This window comes from Heliangelus exortis, chromosome Z (genome assembly GCF_036169615.1).
Source record: "Heliangelus exortis chromosome Z, bHelExo1.hap1, whole genome shotgun sequence".
NCBI classification, from domain to species: Eukaryota; Metazoa; Chordata; class Aves; order Apodiformes; family Trochilidae; genus Heliangelus; species Heliangelus exortis.
The window spans coordinates 14,914,816-14,930,816 of NC_092454.1; the positions used below are offsets into that span (position 1 = coordinate 14,914,816).

The following is a 16,001-nucleotide window of genomic DNA, read 5'->3' on the forward strand; positions in this document are numbered from 1 at the left end:
AGTCCCAAACTTCTAACTTTAGACTACGTCGACTATAATGCTGTCTGCTTTGACTTCAAATAATTTTTATATTTCAAAGAGGACAATCAGGCCATTTCAGTTTTAGACAAAAAAATTAGGCTGAACTTTCTTAGGAAAAAAAAAAAAATTAAAACTAGGTTCTGAATTACATGTGCTGCAAAAATTAAAAATTCTGGAGATATGCCACAGTATTACTAGAGTTTCCTTGAAGAACTGTCCTTTGACAGTGTATATTACCATAAACATTAGGTAAATTATTATTGCTAATAATAATGCTCCTTTTGCTTGGCAAGTGGTATTCACCCTATAGCTAATGGACACCGTATAGCTTGCAGACAGTGATAATGAGGGGGAAGACAAAAAAAGGTACTTAACTCCTAAATATCCATTATGGTGTAAATTACATCTGGCCCAAAATCGAGAATGCTGTACTGCAATAAACCCCAGCATTTCAAAATGTGATTTTGTTTTGAATGAGGAAGGAATTACAAAATGTTGACCTTTCCTATCAAATAAAATTCAAGACCAATTTCTAAATACAAAAATGAAAAGCTGCAAATATAGAACCAGCACTAAGTATTGCAATTAACACTAATATAAATAGGAAGACAAGACAGAATGGAAGTACAAGTTAAGATGTTTTGACATAAATGATTTTGCTCTAATAGACAACTCCCTGGAGAAAAACACTGAAAGATGAATTCCTGAAAACAACAGTAGACTTCAAGATTATCTGCTGTTTTCAATAAAAAGCTGCACAAATGGGAAAAAAAGAACAAATCATTTTGTGATCACTGGGTTGAAACAATTTATACAAACATGCACTTGCTGCCACATCTAACAAATGTAGCAACAGCAGATCAAACACTTTAAAAAATAAATATAAAATAATCATTATACAACTGATATGATCTCAAATTGGTTTTGAAAACAAAAATGTTTTGATGATTTGGAGGGTTCTTACTGGTTCTGATCAACACCAAAAAAGGCAGACATTGTGAGAAGCCTCATGTTTCCAGTAATACTGGTAACTTCTCATATTTTGTTTAGTGAAAGCTTCACATCAATGAACTAGGGTTGCTATACCACAAATGAAATAAACCACATCACAGACTATTAGACAAAAGGTACACTAGAGAATGCATTATGTAGCTTGTAAAAGTACAGCAAGGGATTGCAGAGGATGCACCAACAATAAGGTAAAATCCTCCTGCAGTGAGGCCAGAACAGATTTTTTGGTTGACACATGCCATAACAAAGAGGTAATAGAATCATAGAATAATTTGGGTTGGAAAGGACTTTAAAATCACCTAGTCCACTCCCTCTCACACCCCTCCCCGACAATGGTCATGCTGGACGACTGTGCACTGAGAGTCCCGGCAGTGCCTCATGCTCCTGTGGGATACAGACCAAGCTGCAGTCACCACAGAACTGTTGCAGTCCCCTTCCCTCTACACCAGATGCTGTTGGTGATCAGCCTCATCTGAGGTTTTGCCTTGTATCAGGGGTCAAGGACCAGCCAGATGGACCTTGCACCCCAGTGCAAGGGGAGGGGAGATCTGTGTGACAGCACATGTGACCCAACACACGACACACTAGTAAATCAGCAGACATGTTAAAGTAGCTGACAAGTATGAGCCTGAAGAAAAATACACTATACTTAAAAAAAATTTAAAAAAAAGAAGAAAAGATGTGCTCTGAGAAGAAGAACTGCAAAGCCAGGACAACTGGTGCTGGCTGTAAGCAGAAGCCCAGGTTACTCAGAGGGAATTACAGTAGATGATCCTTGTTGTCAGTCCATCCAAAGCACTATTGGCAGCTACGAAAGAATAAAGAAAAGTCCTGACTGAGCTGAAAAATATTTTTTGAAGCAACTACTTATAAGTTTCATCAGAAACAGCTTGGAGGGGAAAAAAGACCCAGATGTTCATCATATGGATTACTGCTTCCACAAATGTTCCTCAGACTAGGTGTCCTTGCATTTCAGAATTTCATAATCAGCTTGAAAGCTATCTTTTGGATAAATCTGGTAAGGCTTGTGTAAAAATCTCTGTGCTCATTTTGTACCTTAAAAATGAAGAGAAGGTCGCACCCATCATCAAGGAACAGTTCTCTGCGTGATCAAGGTTAAAAGCAGTTAGGCAGACCCAGGCTGAGCAATAACAAATGTATCTCCCCTGGGCTCAGCATCTGTTACCATTTATTAGCTGTAGAGTTTCCTTAGTGATCTAAGTAATTCTAGGAAGATCAAAGAAAATACAACTGATTTAATGAGCCATTTGCAGTTTCACTACAGCAGCAGTGCAGGCTGAAGCATGAAATCTTTGAGACAAGTAGACGTTAGTGACAGCTTACAGAAGTGATGCTGGGGGAGTGAAATGTTCACGAACATTTCCCTTTCACGAAGAAAAACACTTGCTGCCTTCTGTACATGCATGGTTAGACTGTGCTCAGTGTGATTATGGGACCACATAAAATATCTTTACAAGTAGTCACACACCACAGACTGTAACTGCAAGCATTCTGCTGCATAACATGATAAAAGCTACAAGCAGGCCAAACAGAGGAAAAGACTGTGAGACGGTCCCACTCATCCCCCTAGAAAACACCAAGCCAACTACCCCAAATCAAAACCCCAAAGCCAAGTCAAAACTCTTGCTGGTGGTCACAAAGCTGGTGATCACTATGTCAACCTCCTTTCTGGACTAAATCACACAGACTGCTAACATATACATACATATATTATTAAATAATCATGTTATTAAAAAATAATTTGCTTTTGTATTTTGTGATACTTTACTACTATTCTAGGCTCATGAATAAAGCCATCAGACACAACCACCCAGCATGTCCCAAGAAAATGCTAAATGCAATATTAAAATCCTTGTGCAGACAGATGCTCTGATGATGAAATGTCACTAAACCCAACCTGAGCATACACAGCCCATCAGGATTTTAGCATGCAGGCCTGGTGATGTGGCAGACAGATGCATCAAATGAAACCAAGGTCTTTGTGCTTCTCTGTGTGTGAACACTGAGATTGCCCCTTGTGTGGAAAGGCTAGAAAAATAATGAAGGATAGGAAGAATAGAAATACTAAGGATTTGTCTTTATTGCTCAGAGTACTTTAAATTCCCTTGTGATATACAAAAAAAAAAAAAAAAAAGAAAAAGAAAAAACAACAACAACAACAACAAAACCAGCTCCCTTCCAAGTCAAATGCAGTGAGTGACAAATGTGCTTGTACTATACAAATTAGTGAGGGATCAAGTCTGCACAAGCCTCTCAGCAGATAAAAGCTTCCTAAGCCACTTGCGGTGCTATGGGCTCACAGAGTCCTGCACCCAAACCAACTCCCATACTGGAGACAGACATCAAGGTGACAAGCAGGAAGGATACCCAGGCAATTAGTAAGTACAGTTGCCATTTATGTTGTTTTTTCAATCTCATGTGCAGGTTTTTAAGCTGTTTTTAATTTGTTTTAGTTGCTAAGGGAAAAGATTTAGCATAAAGGGTAAAAATTTAGTTACATGTGAGCTACAGGGAACATTATCCTTAGAGATTATTTTGGAAATCAAGTGGTAGTAGGCTGGGTATGCATTTTCTGTTTCTCCAAAGTTTTAAAATTACCACAGGATTTTTTTCATCCTCTGAAAGAGGATTATTCAACATAAGAGACAAAAAAAGAATATCCTGCTTGTCTCCAGTGTCAGAGGCAAAACCAGTGATTTCACTGCAAATCAGAAAAACTAGATTATTATGAAGAACATATCTACACTCATCAAAAGCTTGCTTCATGACAGACTTTCAGACAGACTGAAGGCAGCTGCTTCACTGCGAATTTAATTCAATAAGCAGAGGGAATGTAATTCGTTTGGTACATACTGTTTGCTAATCAAAGAGTATTTCTTGGCATCCAAACTGTGCATGACAGAATGTTAAGTCTGAAAACATATTGTTAGTCCTCAAAGTTTTTAATCAAATCCAAGAACCATAACATGCACACATGAGAGCGATTCACATAATGAAAATGAAAGCTGCATTATAAAGTTTTCAAATGCTAAGCTGTGGTCCTAGGAAGAACTTAGAAAAAATGGCTTTTCCATCTTGCATTGGTGCAGGATAGAAAGCTTGATGGCTTTATAATTTCTCTTTCTTTCAGGTTATTGTCCCAAAGGGTATTTATTATGTGTGATGACAGCAATAAAGCCTGTGAGCAAGCATTACCAGTAAAAAAGAGTCCTGATAGATCTACTGAATTCAGACTTAGGAGCATGAAACTGTTTGTTTGTTTGTTTGTTTGTTTGTTTGTTTCTTTCTTTCTTTCTTTCTTTCTTTATTTATTTATTCCTTCCTTCCTTCCTTCCTTCCTTCCTTCCTTCCTTCCTTCCTTCCTTTCCTGTAGGAAACAGGATGAGGAACAACATCACTTCTCTTTTTTGAAACGCGTTGCCCTAGAAAACTGCTCTACTGCAGTCTGAACATGTAGACCTCCACTATCACAAGCTGCTATGACAAAGAGCTATTAAACCAACCATGTTGAGCTGGCTACAGAGGTATATGTCACTGTGCTCTTTCACAATGTGACCTAAAAACTAGCAGAAAGGAGTATGGATTGCTGTAAAGTGTCTGCTTGCAGGTTTCCTGGCCTGACAAATGCTGCAGCTGAAAGAAAGCCTCTCCCTCATGTGGCCATTGCTCTTCTCATGGTAAATAATCTTGAGAGCAACAGCTTCAGAGATCAAAACCTGTTATTTTTATTGGTTCCAAAAATGATTTAAACATACTCTATTTTCAGAATTAAGCCAGTATGTAAACAAAACCGGACACTGTACAGCTGGAGAGGGGGGAAAGAGATGACCTAGGGTTTGATCTGAAAATGCCAAAGAACATTTCTTAAATGTAATATTTTATTTAGAGGACAAAAAGCCCTGCACCAGAATTAGTTTCACATTTGTACTTAGATCTTCAAAATTCAATGCAAGGGATAAACTCCACCCAAGAGTGGTTACCAAACTGCTGCCAAGAGCAAGATACTGTGTTCCAAATGCAAAGGTCTTTACCAGCATTTATTAATAAGCAGAAAATAATATAAAATGTCTAACTCTATGCATCAACTAGAAAGGAAAGCAGGTATGTTATCTACCTGGACACAATAGTAGAATTTTGATCTGTGTATTTATTTTAAAAAGGTCAGAATAATCTTTCAGCAAATAATGACGAGACTGTTCAGAGCAGCAAGCTCAGTGCAGCTGGAACACCTGCCCTGTCTCTTTCGGTGAGGATTACATTACAAGTTCAGTTTCTGCAAAGATTAACACATTGAAGCCTGTGTCTTCCTAGCAGTGTATTTTTGTAGAAAGTAGTAGGATTTCAAAAGGAGATGCCACACTTGGAAGACTAAATACCAGCTTTGAGATAATTCTAAAGGTCCATTTCTTTTGCAGTGGTTGTGCAAAAGAGTTGTGCAAAAGAAAAAAATAAATGTGACAATGCAACAGATGTGTTTATACACCGCTTATAAATAAACTTGTTGCTTGTGAAAATCTCAGTTACAATTTGAAAAAAACCAGCATTTCCAGGTACTCTGGTGTGATTATTTATTGAAATTTCAAGTTATTGTAGATTTCCTGTAGTGAAAGGCAAACTAGAAGTTTTAGAGGTTCAAGTCATTCAGAGCTCACAGACAAACATCCAGAATCCTCTTGAAAAACAGATAAAAGTGCACACGTACTTCTGAATCATACTCCACTGACCAGAAACCCTTCTGTGTCAGTGTTTTACCATTTCAGGTCCTTAATATCTCTCTGTTTTTTTTTTGTTTGTTTGTTTGTTTGTTTGTTTTTTTGTTTTTTGTTTTGTTTTGTTTTGTTTTGTTTTGTTTTGTTTTTTGTTTTTGTTTTGGTTTTTTTTGTTTTGTTTGTTTTTTTTTTTTTTTAAGCTAACAGTTGCTTAGGAAAACTGACCATTCTTCCCATAGAAGGGAACAGTATTCCCAGTAGACCTTCCTGGCACAGTAACATCCATGCATAGAGCAGAACATCAGCAGGCCACTGATACTTATTATAATTTTTCACACTCTGCAACCTGTCTTTTTTGAGGGGAAAAAAAATAATCTCTTGTGTCTTGGCATTAAATTTCAGGTTTCCTACCAAGTAGTCAAGAACATAGTTATACATACATGCCTTTAAGCTGAAAACTGGCTGTCATTTATCAAAGTCAAAATAGTATAAACAATTTATGCCTTGCACAGACGGCTTTTTTTTTAGGTTAACAACTAATGACCTGTCAACACAGTATTCCATGTACACAACCTCTACAATAGTCTGCAGCCTCTTTGCCATAAGATAAATGAAGGTCTGTTAGGAGGCAAATCTCTCTAATGGTGTCCTGATATCTTTGATATATTATGTAATGGCATGCAGAGAAAAGCACCACGTCTTTAAGGTGTACAGAGGTAGTCAAATTCTGCAATGTCAAGCTTTGCTGATGACCCCCCAAAAAATAATTACTGACATAATGCCTGATGCATAAATAAAAACTTAAATGACTTAGATCTTTCAGGTAGATTTTTTTCACATCCTTAGTAAAGAAATCTAAGGCAAGATCTATAGTGCTCATGGTAAGAAACCATGTTTAAAAGGAAAAAAAAAAAAGGAAGAACCTTCCATTCAGTGGGAAAAGAAAAAAGACTAAGCCAATTCCGTAAGATCTCCTGAGACCTTAGATTGTCTTTCAATATACAAAAGCTTCTCCCTTAATGTATCTCTCTTCAAATATTTTAAGATTATGCCCAAGTTCTAACTTACCCACAGCAGCAAGGAAGAAACACAACTGCTAGAGTTTCTTTGAAAAGGATTAGAAAAGCAGCATTACCAGAGCACACATTCAGCACACGTTACTCACCAGAAACTTACCTTTCTGTGATCGTCTCTCTGAGACCACTAGCAACTCCTTTCACCACTGTACTAGCCTTTGGCGTCAGCACTACTTGAGATACAAAGAAGGAGCCTTTCTTTCTCCTCTCAGTGATCGATGCCTGAAGAAACTGGATCAGCTTTTCCGGGTCTGTTGTGTTTGCCCAAGGAGCTGGCATCATCTGGCCTGGCCAAAGAAATGGTACCTCCAGAGCCACTGGGCTGTGGTAGAACACCAGCGCTTGGTATTCCTTTTCCCACAGATACTGGAGGCTGACTTCATGGGCAAATATAGCAGGACACATTTTGTTTCCATATATGTCTTTGAGCATTTGGACAAGCTTTTCATGATGGTATTTCTGCATTCCGTAGAAGTGATTGAAGTCCAAGAAGACCACTTCTTTTGGGTGATCAGTGAGAAACGCATTGATCTCTTCCAGGCCCTCCTTGACTTTGGCACTGAATAAACCATGAGCAAAGTAGAGTTCATTGTCTGGATCTCTGGGCTTGGTGGAAATTCGAAGATCAAAATACCGTATACCTGCCCCCAGCTGGCTGGTGAAGTTCATGGTCTGTGTAGCAAGCCACTTCCTCATCAACTTTTTAGCCACAGTCCCAAAAACAGACACAAAATTCTGGACCGTCTCTGGCTGTTCAGGCCCAACAGGAGAAGCTTCATCAATGTAGAAGCTAAATGAGTCATGAGACCCTAAAAACACAACAGAGGAAAATAACAGTATATTAAAATATTAAAAGTCATTAGCGATGTTTCTGTAGTAAAGATAATTTTTTGACCTGTACCATCACCCACCATGCTCCTTTCTTGCCATTTTTCTCAATATGCTACAGTTATCTGGCAGCCTTTACCTCTCCAGCATTTCCCAGGAACTTTAAGGAAATGTAGTGCCTGTTTCACTGCTTGCCTGGCCACTACCTCACTCTCTTCGTTTGGTCTTTAAGATCACTGACATCAGCAGGCTCTGAACATCAAAGCAGTCCTGGTGTAACTCTAGCAAAGCTAGGCACACAATAAATCCCTAGAGCCAATAATGAAAGTCTGACTCCACACACTGAATCGTGCACTATTTTGATTTGCAGAACCAAAGGCAAAACCAAACCAAGCCAAAAACATCCCCCCTACACTTTTACAGCCATGTAAAATAAAGAGTGGAAAAATGCAAGGACATGTAATCCTTCTGGACTATTCTTTTTTTCAAGTCTTCTCTGGTCATCAACAATATTAGTGAATACTGTTTTTCTTCTCAAATCCACCTCTAAAATTCTTTGCTTTCCTTTGCTATGTAAGTACAGGCATTACATTTCACTGATAAAATATAGTAATTCCACTGCATGCTCTAAACAAGAGAAAAACATACTGCTTAACATGCCCATGTACAATTTACCATTTTCCACAACTTAAAGTTGAATCCAAATCTGTAATACGCTTTGCGATGCAAAATTATCTGTATCTCCAGGTATGCCAATTAAAATAAAAGCAACCACAAAATGAAAAACCTACCACCGTGTTATGTTCAGCACTTGGGCATTTACACAAAAGCAGCTGATAAGACATCTGCAGCTGATAAGACATCTGCAGCTGATAAGACAGCTAAAGACATCTGCAAACACATTCTTTTGTTAGGGACTTTTTCTTGCTTTATGGAGACATGATCCTCAGCTGTCAGAAATCAGGCAAGGAAGGAAAGAGATCAGCATGGCTGAATTGAGACCTGCTGGTCAAACTAAAAGGCAAGATGGACACACACAGGCAGTGTAAGAGGGGACAGGTGTCCTGGGAAGAGTATAGGGATGTTGCCTGGTTGTGTAGGAACAAGGTCAGGAAGGCCAAGGTGCAGCTAGAACTGAGCTTGGCAAGAGACATAAAGAAAACCAAGAAGGGCTTCTACAGGTACATAAACCAGAAAAGGAAGGTTAAAGAAAGTGCACTGCTCCTAATGAGCCATGGTGGTGAACTGGTAAAAACAGACAAGGATAAGGCTGAGATTCTCAACAGCTTCTCTGCCTCAGTCTTCACTGGCAACTTGTCTCCTCGTGGATCTCATGCTTATAGACCACAAGATGGAGACGAGAGATGAAGTACCCCCACACGTAAGCGAAGACAAGGTTTGTGTCCATCTGAGGAACCTGAAGATATACTAGTCCATGGGACCTAATGCGATGCATTCCAGAGTCTTTAATGAATTGACTGATGTAGTTGCCAAGCCACTCTCAATGATATTTGAAATGTCATGGCAGTCATGTGAAGTCCTGTGCCAGGGAAGCTCATGCAACAGATACTCCTAGAAGGCATGGTAGGAGGTGGACATGGAGGACAGGGTGCCTGTAAAAGCCAACATGGGTTTTCTAGGGGCAAATCCTGCCTGACCAACCTTGCTGCTTTCTACAAGGAAGAGTAGGCAAGGGGAAAGCAGTGAATGTTATTTATCTGGACTTCTGCAAGGCCTTTAACACAGTCCCCCACAATATTCTACTCACCAAGTTGGAGAGATCAGGATTTGTTGGGTGGACTAATCAGTGTATAAGGAATTGGCTGAATGGTTGCATCCAGAAGGTAGTGGTCAACAACTCAAAGTCCAGATGGAGGCCAGTGAAAAGAGGTGCCCCTCAGGGGCCCATACTTGTTTAATATTTTTATCAACAATATAGACTGCGGGATCAAATGCACCATCAGCAAGTTTGCAGATGTCACCAAGCTGAGTGGTGCTGTCAACAAGCCAGAGGGATGGGATGGCATCCAGAAGGACCCGGACAAACTGGTGAGGCTCAGCCAGGTGAACCTCACGAGGCTGAACAACACCAAATGCACGGTCATGCACCTGGATCAGAACAATCCTCACCATCAGTACAGGCTGAAGGATGAGGTTTCAGAAAGCAGCCCTACAGAAAATGATTTGGGGGTGCTGGTGGATGAAAAGCTGCACATGAAACAACAGTAGACCTTGCAGGCCAGAAGGCTAATTGCATTCTGGGCTGCATCAAAAGAAGCATGGCCAGCAGATTGAGGGGGGTTATTCGGCCACTTTGCTCTGGTAGGACCTCATCTGGAGTACTGTATTCATCTCTGGAGCCCTCAAAACACAAAGGACATGGACCTGATGGAGCAGGTCCAGAGGAGGGCCACAAAAGTGATCAGCAATGAGGCTGGAACACCTCTTGTGTGAAGACCGGCTGAGGGAGTTGGGGTTGTGCAGCCTGGAGAAGAGAAGGATCCAGGGAGACCTAATAGCAACCCTCCAGTATGTAGGGGGGGCCTACAGAAAGGCTGTAGATGGACTGTTCGCAAGGGCCTGGAGGGATAGGATGAGGAACAATTGTCTAAAATGAGAGAAGAGTAGATGTAGACTGGATGTTGGGAAAAAATTCTTTATCATGAGGGTAGTGAAAAAAATGGAACAGGTTGCCCAGGGAGGTAGCTGAGGCCTCATCCCTGGCAATACTGAAGGTGAGGCTTGACAAGGCTCTGAGCAACCTGATCTGAAGGTTGACGATGACCTTGCTTATTGCATGGGAGCTGGACTAGATGACCTTTAGAGGTGTCTTCCAACCCAAGTTATTCTATGATTCTATGAGCACTACGCTTGTCTACAATTAGCTCTCTGCTGGCAGTTTATACTGAAATACTGCCTGGCTGCAAGCAGAGCCACACTCCCACTGCCCCAGCTGGATGGGATGCTTTTGGTCAGACTCATCACAGCAAGCATCACACAAGGTCTGCTCCCTCAGCCTACATCACATTCCTCGCAGAACTCCTTCGGTGTCAGCACAACTTGTATTTCTTAAATGGACTGCAGCACTAGGGTCTCAGAGATCCAGTTTCTAGCATCAAAATAAGTTAATGAGTCTTGCTACTTGAGAGTTGAGACTGCTACTGATGCTTTTGTAGGTGCTTTTCAAAATTCCTTTCCAAAGCATGTATGCTGTGGCAAATAAGTATATCACATTAATGAAATCCTGCTAGTCAGTCATTTCTGATGGTGACGCTATTTTAACAGAACTGGAACAAACCTTATAAACTGAAGTGACAGCTATAACATCTTCTTGAACAATAAATGAAGTCATGACAAATCATCTTACACTCTGGCTTGGATCTGACCTTGTTTAATCTGAAAAATGTCTTTACATTTTTTATTCTCCATGGTTGGCTTTTCAAAATGCATTTTACTTTAAACATATATACATTTTCCTTTTCGATTAAGCTTTCTACTCTTATGTGTTGAAGTGATAGCATATTCCTCACAGAATCTGATTAGTTCATGAAGTATCTGGTTACACACTGATATCCTAGGGGACCCAATCTGCATACAGAATTTTAATGATGATTAGAGCAGTGACTTCTGTTTCAACTGTATTACAGGAAAATCGATGAGATACATTAAATATACTGCTCAATGTAACCTTCACTAGTCTAGAAATCAAAGCAAATCCAGTCCTGTTCAAAACAAGGCATAGCTTCTGATGTTAGCAAGGCATGGATCTTGCAAACCCTTGCTTAGTCCCTTGAAGTCCCTCTTATTTCAGTAGGATTCTATGTCAGAATAAGTATGTATATAAACATGATCTATTATTAGAGCAATGGGATCAAAATGGTATTAGATTTTATTAAAGCATTTGCCCTTTATGGTCTGATCTACAGACACTGGTGTTGCTGATGAGACAGTTACACTTAGCCATCATGGCCAATATGCAACACAGTGCCAAATGTTGCTTAAAATTACCTAAGTCAAAAGAGTCAGCACAGTTCCTACGACAGAAAACCAAGGTGAATGACTTGTCAGCAGGTAGCCTTTAGCTACTGGTAATACAAATCAGAGAAGAGTGTAGGAGGCATGGAAACACCACAACTAGAAACAACTGAACATTACATGCAGAATAGTTTAGAAAAATATTTTTGCTTAATTAAGGTGTTCATGCACATATTTGAGCCTAAGAATGGGGTTTCCTATGTATAACACACAAAGAAATACACACAGTGCACTGAGAACCTCCATAGAATCATTTGATTGGAAAAGACCTTGAAGACCCTAAAGTCCAACACTTTAACTAATTCTGGGAAGTCCCCACTAAGCCAGGTCCCTGTAACTCAAACAAACAGGGCCTACTTAATACTACAAAAAGACTTTACTTGTTTGAAACTGAACAAAGCAGATGTAAAGATTCCTTCTGACTGAAAAATGCAGTGTAAGTAAGTGTGACTTCCACATGTGTAAGTAATTCGAACTGGTCATTTAAATATTTATTTTCACCATGCATTCATTTACATGTCATGAAATGGTTTGCATTGGCAGGGACCTTAAAGATCACTCAGTTCCAACGCCTGTGCCAATGACAGGGGCACCTCCCGCTATACCAGGTTCAAAGCTCCATCTAACCTGGCCTTGAATGCTTCCAGGGAAAGCACAGACACAACTCCACTGGACAACATGTGCCAGTGTTTCTCCGCCCCCCAAGTGAAGAATTTTCTTCTAATATCTCTTCTAAATTTCCTCCAAATTTACCCTTTCTCAGCTTAAAACTGATCCCCCTCATCCTGTCATTCCCTGTGCTTATAAAAAAATCCCTCCCCAGCTTTTCTGTGGCTCCTTCAGCTACTGGAAAGATGCTGTAAGTTCTCCCCAGAGACTCCTCTTCTCCAGGCTGCAAAACTCCAACTCTCTCAGGCTGTTTTCATAGGAACAGTGGTCCAACCCTCTGGTCATCTATGTGGCCCTCCTTTGGACTTGCTCCAACAGCTCCATGTTCTTTGTGTGTTGAGAGACTCTGAACTGGACACAGTACTCCAGGTGGGGTCTCATGCGAGTGGAGTAAAGGGGGAGAATGACCCCTCTCAACCTGCTGGCCACATGTCTTTTGATGCAGCCCAGGATATTGTTGGCTTTCTGGGCTGCAAGTACACATCGCTGGCTCACGTTGAGCTTCCCAACAACCAATACCCCCAGGTCCTATTTTCCTAACAAGTTTACTCATATAACTTAATGAAATTCAAAATTCATGCACCTGGCAGAGCAAATTACAGTATGGGCTTTTCCACTGTTATGCTTCAAATCACTATGTTCCTGCTAATGAGAGGATCCTGCATTAACATGCCCATATTTTAAGCAACCAGGCTTCCTTCCAGCTTCTCTTTGGTGTACAGCAACACTCCCACCATACTCTTCCACTGGGAAGTTGATTTCTGGTTTCTCTGTATGGCCAAATCTCAGCACCCTTTCAGACAGGTGCAGAGTACATTCAGAAATACTAACGGAATGATGCCTGCAAACTTTGGAAGTTAGTAGTGCTTGCACATCAACTATCTTTATTATAATAGGACAGGGGATTCAATGACTTGATGCAGGGGACAGTCTACACCACAGGGATTTCAGTCTGAGACATGGGGAAACAAATGAGGGGGGAAATGATTAATTCCAAATCATGCTTGAGAGGAGTAGACTGTTGTTCCTCTTGTGTGCAAACATTATTTTCTCACCAGTTTACTAAGTGCTTAGGAATTCCTTAATATTTCATGCTGCTTTCCCACTATTTCAACAACACAGCATATCATTGATGTAAGGAGTCAAGGATGAATGCTTATGGATCAGGATCACAGGGGTGGCAAACTTGGGGCAAAAATATTGTGCATATGTTACTTCTGGCCAGTCAGGAACAGAAAGTGGACAAAGACTAAACAATTGGAAGAAGCTTCAAATTTAAAGGGCCTGTTTTTATGAGGAACTTCCATGAGACACTTACTGCAAGAGCAGAACAGCAGTGAACAGGCAATCTGGAGAGCATCAAACCCTTTTTCTGTAGTCACAGAAGAAGGAACACTGATAGACATGGTTTGAATTAAAGAAAGAAATGGCTAGGGACTTGAGGTTGATGGCAGCCTTAGCCAGAGTAACTGAAGTGAGTGTAAGAATTTAAAATACTGAGGAGAGCGAGGAAGGCAAATAACTGAGTAAAGCTTCTGTATTTTAAGGCATCAGTCTTACCTTGTTCATGAAATTAGTAAGAGATATCCAGAGGGAGAATTAGCTTAAAAGCCAAGGAGAGTTATGGTTGAAATTGAAAGACAACGTCTCTAAAGCACATGAACAATCCACCTTGGTGTGAAAGAAAACAAGGAGACAAATTTGGCTGAATGGATAACTTCCCAAACAACTCTTAGAAAGCCAGGTACAGTGGTGTATTCAGGGACCCTGGGAGAAACACAGGAGGAATGCAAGGAGAGAGCTTGTCTTGAGTTTCACAAGGGATGGGAAAAACAACAAAGAGATCCTGCAGCTGCATCAGCAGCAGAAGAGAGCAAGGAGAATGCTGGCTCACAGCTGAGCAGAGTGAGAGACCTCATAATGAAAAGCAAGGAAACTAATGAAGTATCTTCCTTGCTTCACTCTTCACTCACAAGGTCTGATCTCATGCACCTCGGGTACTTTGTCTTTTTCGAACTGCTTATTAGTAAAAGGCAACTGAGTTAAGGATTACTTAATCTAAATTAGATCTATATAAGTGGATGGGACAAGAAAGAATTAATCTGACATGCAGACGATCAGGTCAAGATCACTGTAAGGCTGCCTTTCCCCTCACCTTTGACAGGATTGTTGACTGCAGGAGGCAACAGTTACTCTCAAAATGGGAAAGCAGGAATATCCAGAGAGCAACAATCGGACAGATGAATTTCAATCACCAAGCAAGTCTTCGTGGAAACCAGGTCCAACTTTTGAAAGGTACAAAAGTGACTAGGAACAGCTACCACAGATTTAGCGGAAGAAAATAATGACTGACCAACCCAATTGCTTTCTAAGATGCCTTTGAGGAAAAGGAAATTTTCCTTTTACTTCAGCAAGGCTATTAGCACAGTCTGCTTGAAGCCTAACTGGGAAGACACTCACCAGACAAGTGCACTATAAGGTATATGAAAAACTGTCTGGACCATCAGGTTCAATAGGCTGTGGCAGAAGGTACAAAGTCTTAAATCACAACTGATACAAGGCAGTTCTATTTAACATCTTCATCAGTGACATAGAAAATGTGATGGGGAGCACCTTCAGTCAGTCTGCAGGTGAAACCAAGTTGGGAGAAGAAGTTAATGCTCTGAAAGGGAAAGCTGGTATTCAGAGAATATTCAACAACACAGCAGAGAGGTTGGATGACAGCAACCCTAAGAAGTTCAGAGGCAAGATGGAGCCAGGACAGACAATTCCCTGCTGAAGCACTGCTGGGGACAAACTGGCTAGAAAAGGACGTTACTTTAGATGTAAGGAAAAAACAACTTCCCCACAAGACCAGTTAAGCCCTGGTGTGGGAACCCAGCAGGGCTGGACTCTGCATCCCTATTTCTCAACACTTGGCTTGGCAGCTTTGTCTAACTTTGACTTAGTTCAACTTTGAGCAGTGATTGACCAGACTTCTGGAGTTCCTTTCAAGTGAAATTATTTTCTGTCTGTTATTCCCTCTTCACCCATGATACAAAATCTTCTCTCAATCTTAGAAGCAATTATCAAGAGACACTTAAAATGTCAGCACCAGCCATGATCCAAAAAAATAGAAGTGGGTAGTTTAAACCACTGAGATATTAAATTTTCATGACCTTAGATATGGCCAAACACTATGTGCAGTGTCACTTAGACTGCAAGAAAACAGCTGCTAGTACTTTTACTATGGAATATGGTCTTCCCTTTTCTTTACTGAATTCCCTTAATAGGACAATTGGGGATATATAACCCACTACACCTCAGCTATCAGCACATTTATGGCTCCCCTGGAGGGCTAAGTCCCCCATTTAAAAAATAATTTGGCTCAGTGCTGAAAAAAGCCCCTCAGGGAGACCATATTTTAGTTCAGAATCTTTTCTTCAGTCTCACAGCAATTTACAAAAAGGCACAGCAAAGATGCTGGTTTGGTGGCTAAATTTTAAGATACCATTCATCAAGCAGACAAGTGTAGCTGGACTTTACTCTGCCTCCCCTTTCCTCACCGTCAGCTCTGGACATCTCCCTTAACAACTGCATGGGTAACAGTTCCTAAAATAGAGCTACTGAATCAAGCAGCACTGCCCAGCAT

General features: G+C 40.5%; 1 protein-coding gene and 1 long non-coding RNA gene across 4 annotated transcripts in view; one reads left to right on the forward strand and one right to left on the reverse strand.

The window, feature by feature from the left end:
• The window catches only part of LOC139790411 (uncharacterized), a 94,301-nt gene that overhangs the window by 46,641 nt on the left and 31,659 nt on the right, over positions 1-16,001 (forward strand). The gene's annotated exons all lie outside the window — the stretch shown is intronic.
• Positions 1-16,001, reverse strand: part of PLCXD3 (phosphatidylinositol specific phospholipase C X domain containing 3) — an 84,498-nt gene that overhangs the window by 20,128 nt on the left and 48,369 nt on the right. Inside the window, exon 2 of the mRNA XM_071732232.1 lies at positions 6,939-7,647. Coding sequence (XP_071588333.1) covers positions 6,939-7,647 — 709 coding nt within the window. The remainder of the gene's footprint in view (positions 1-6,938; positions 7,648-16,001) is intronic.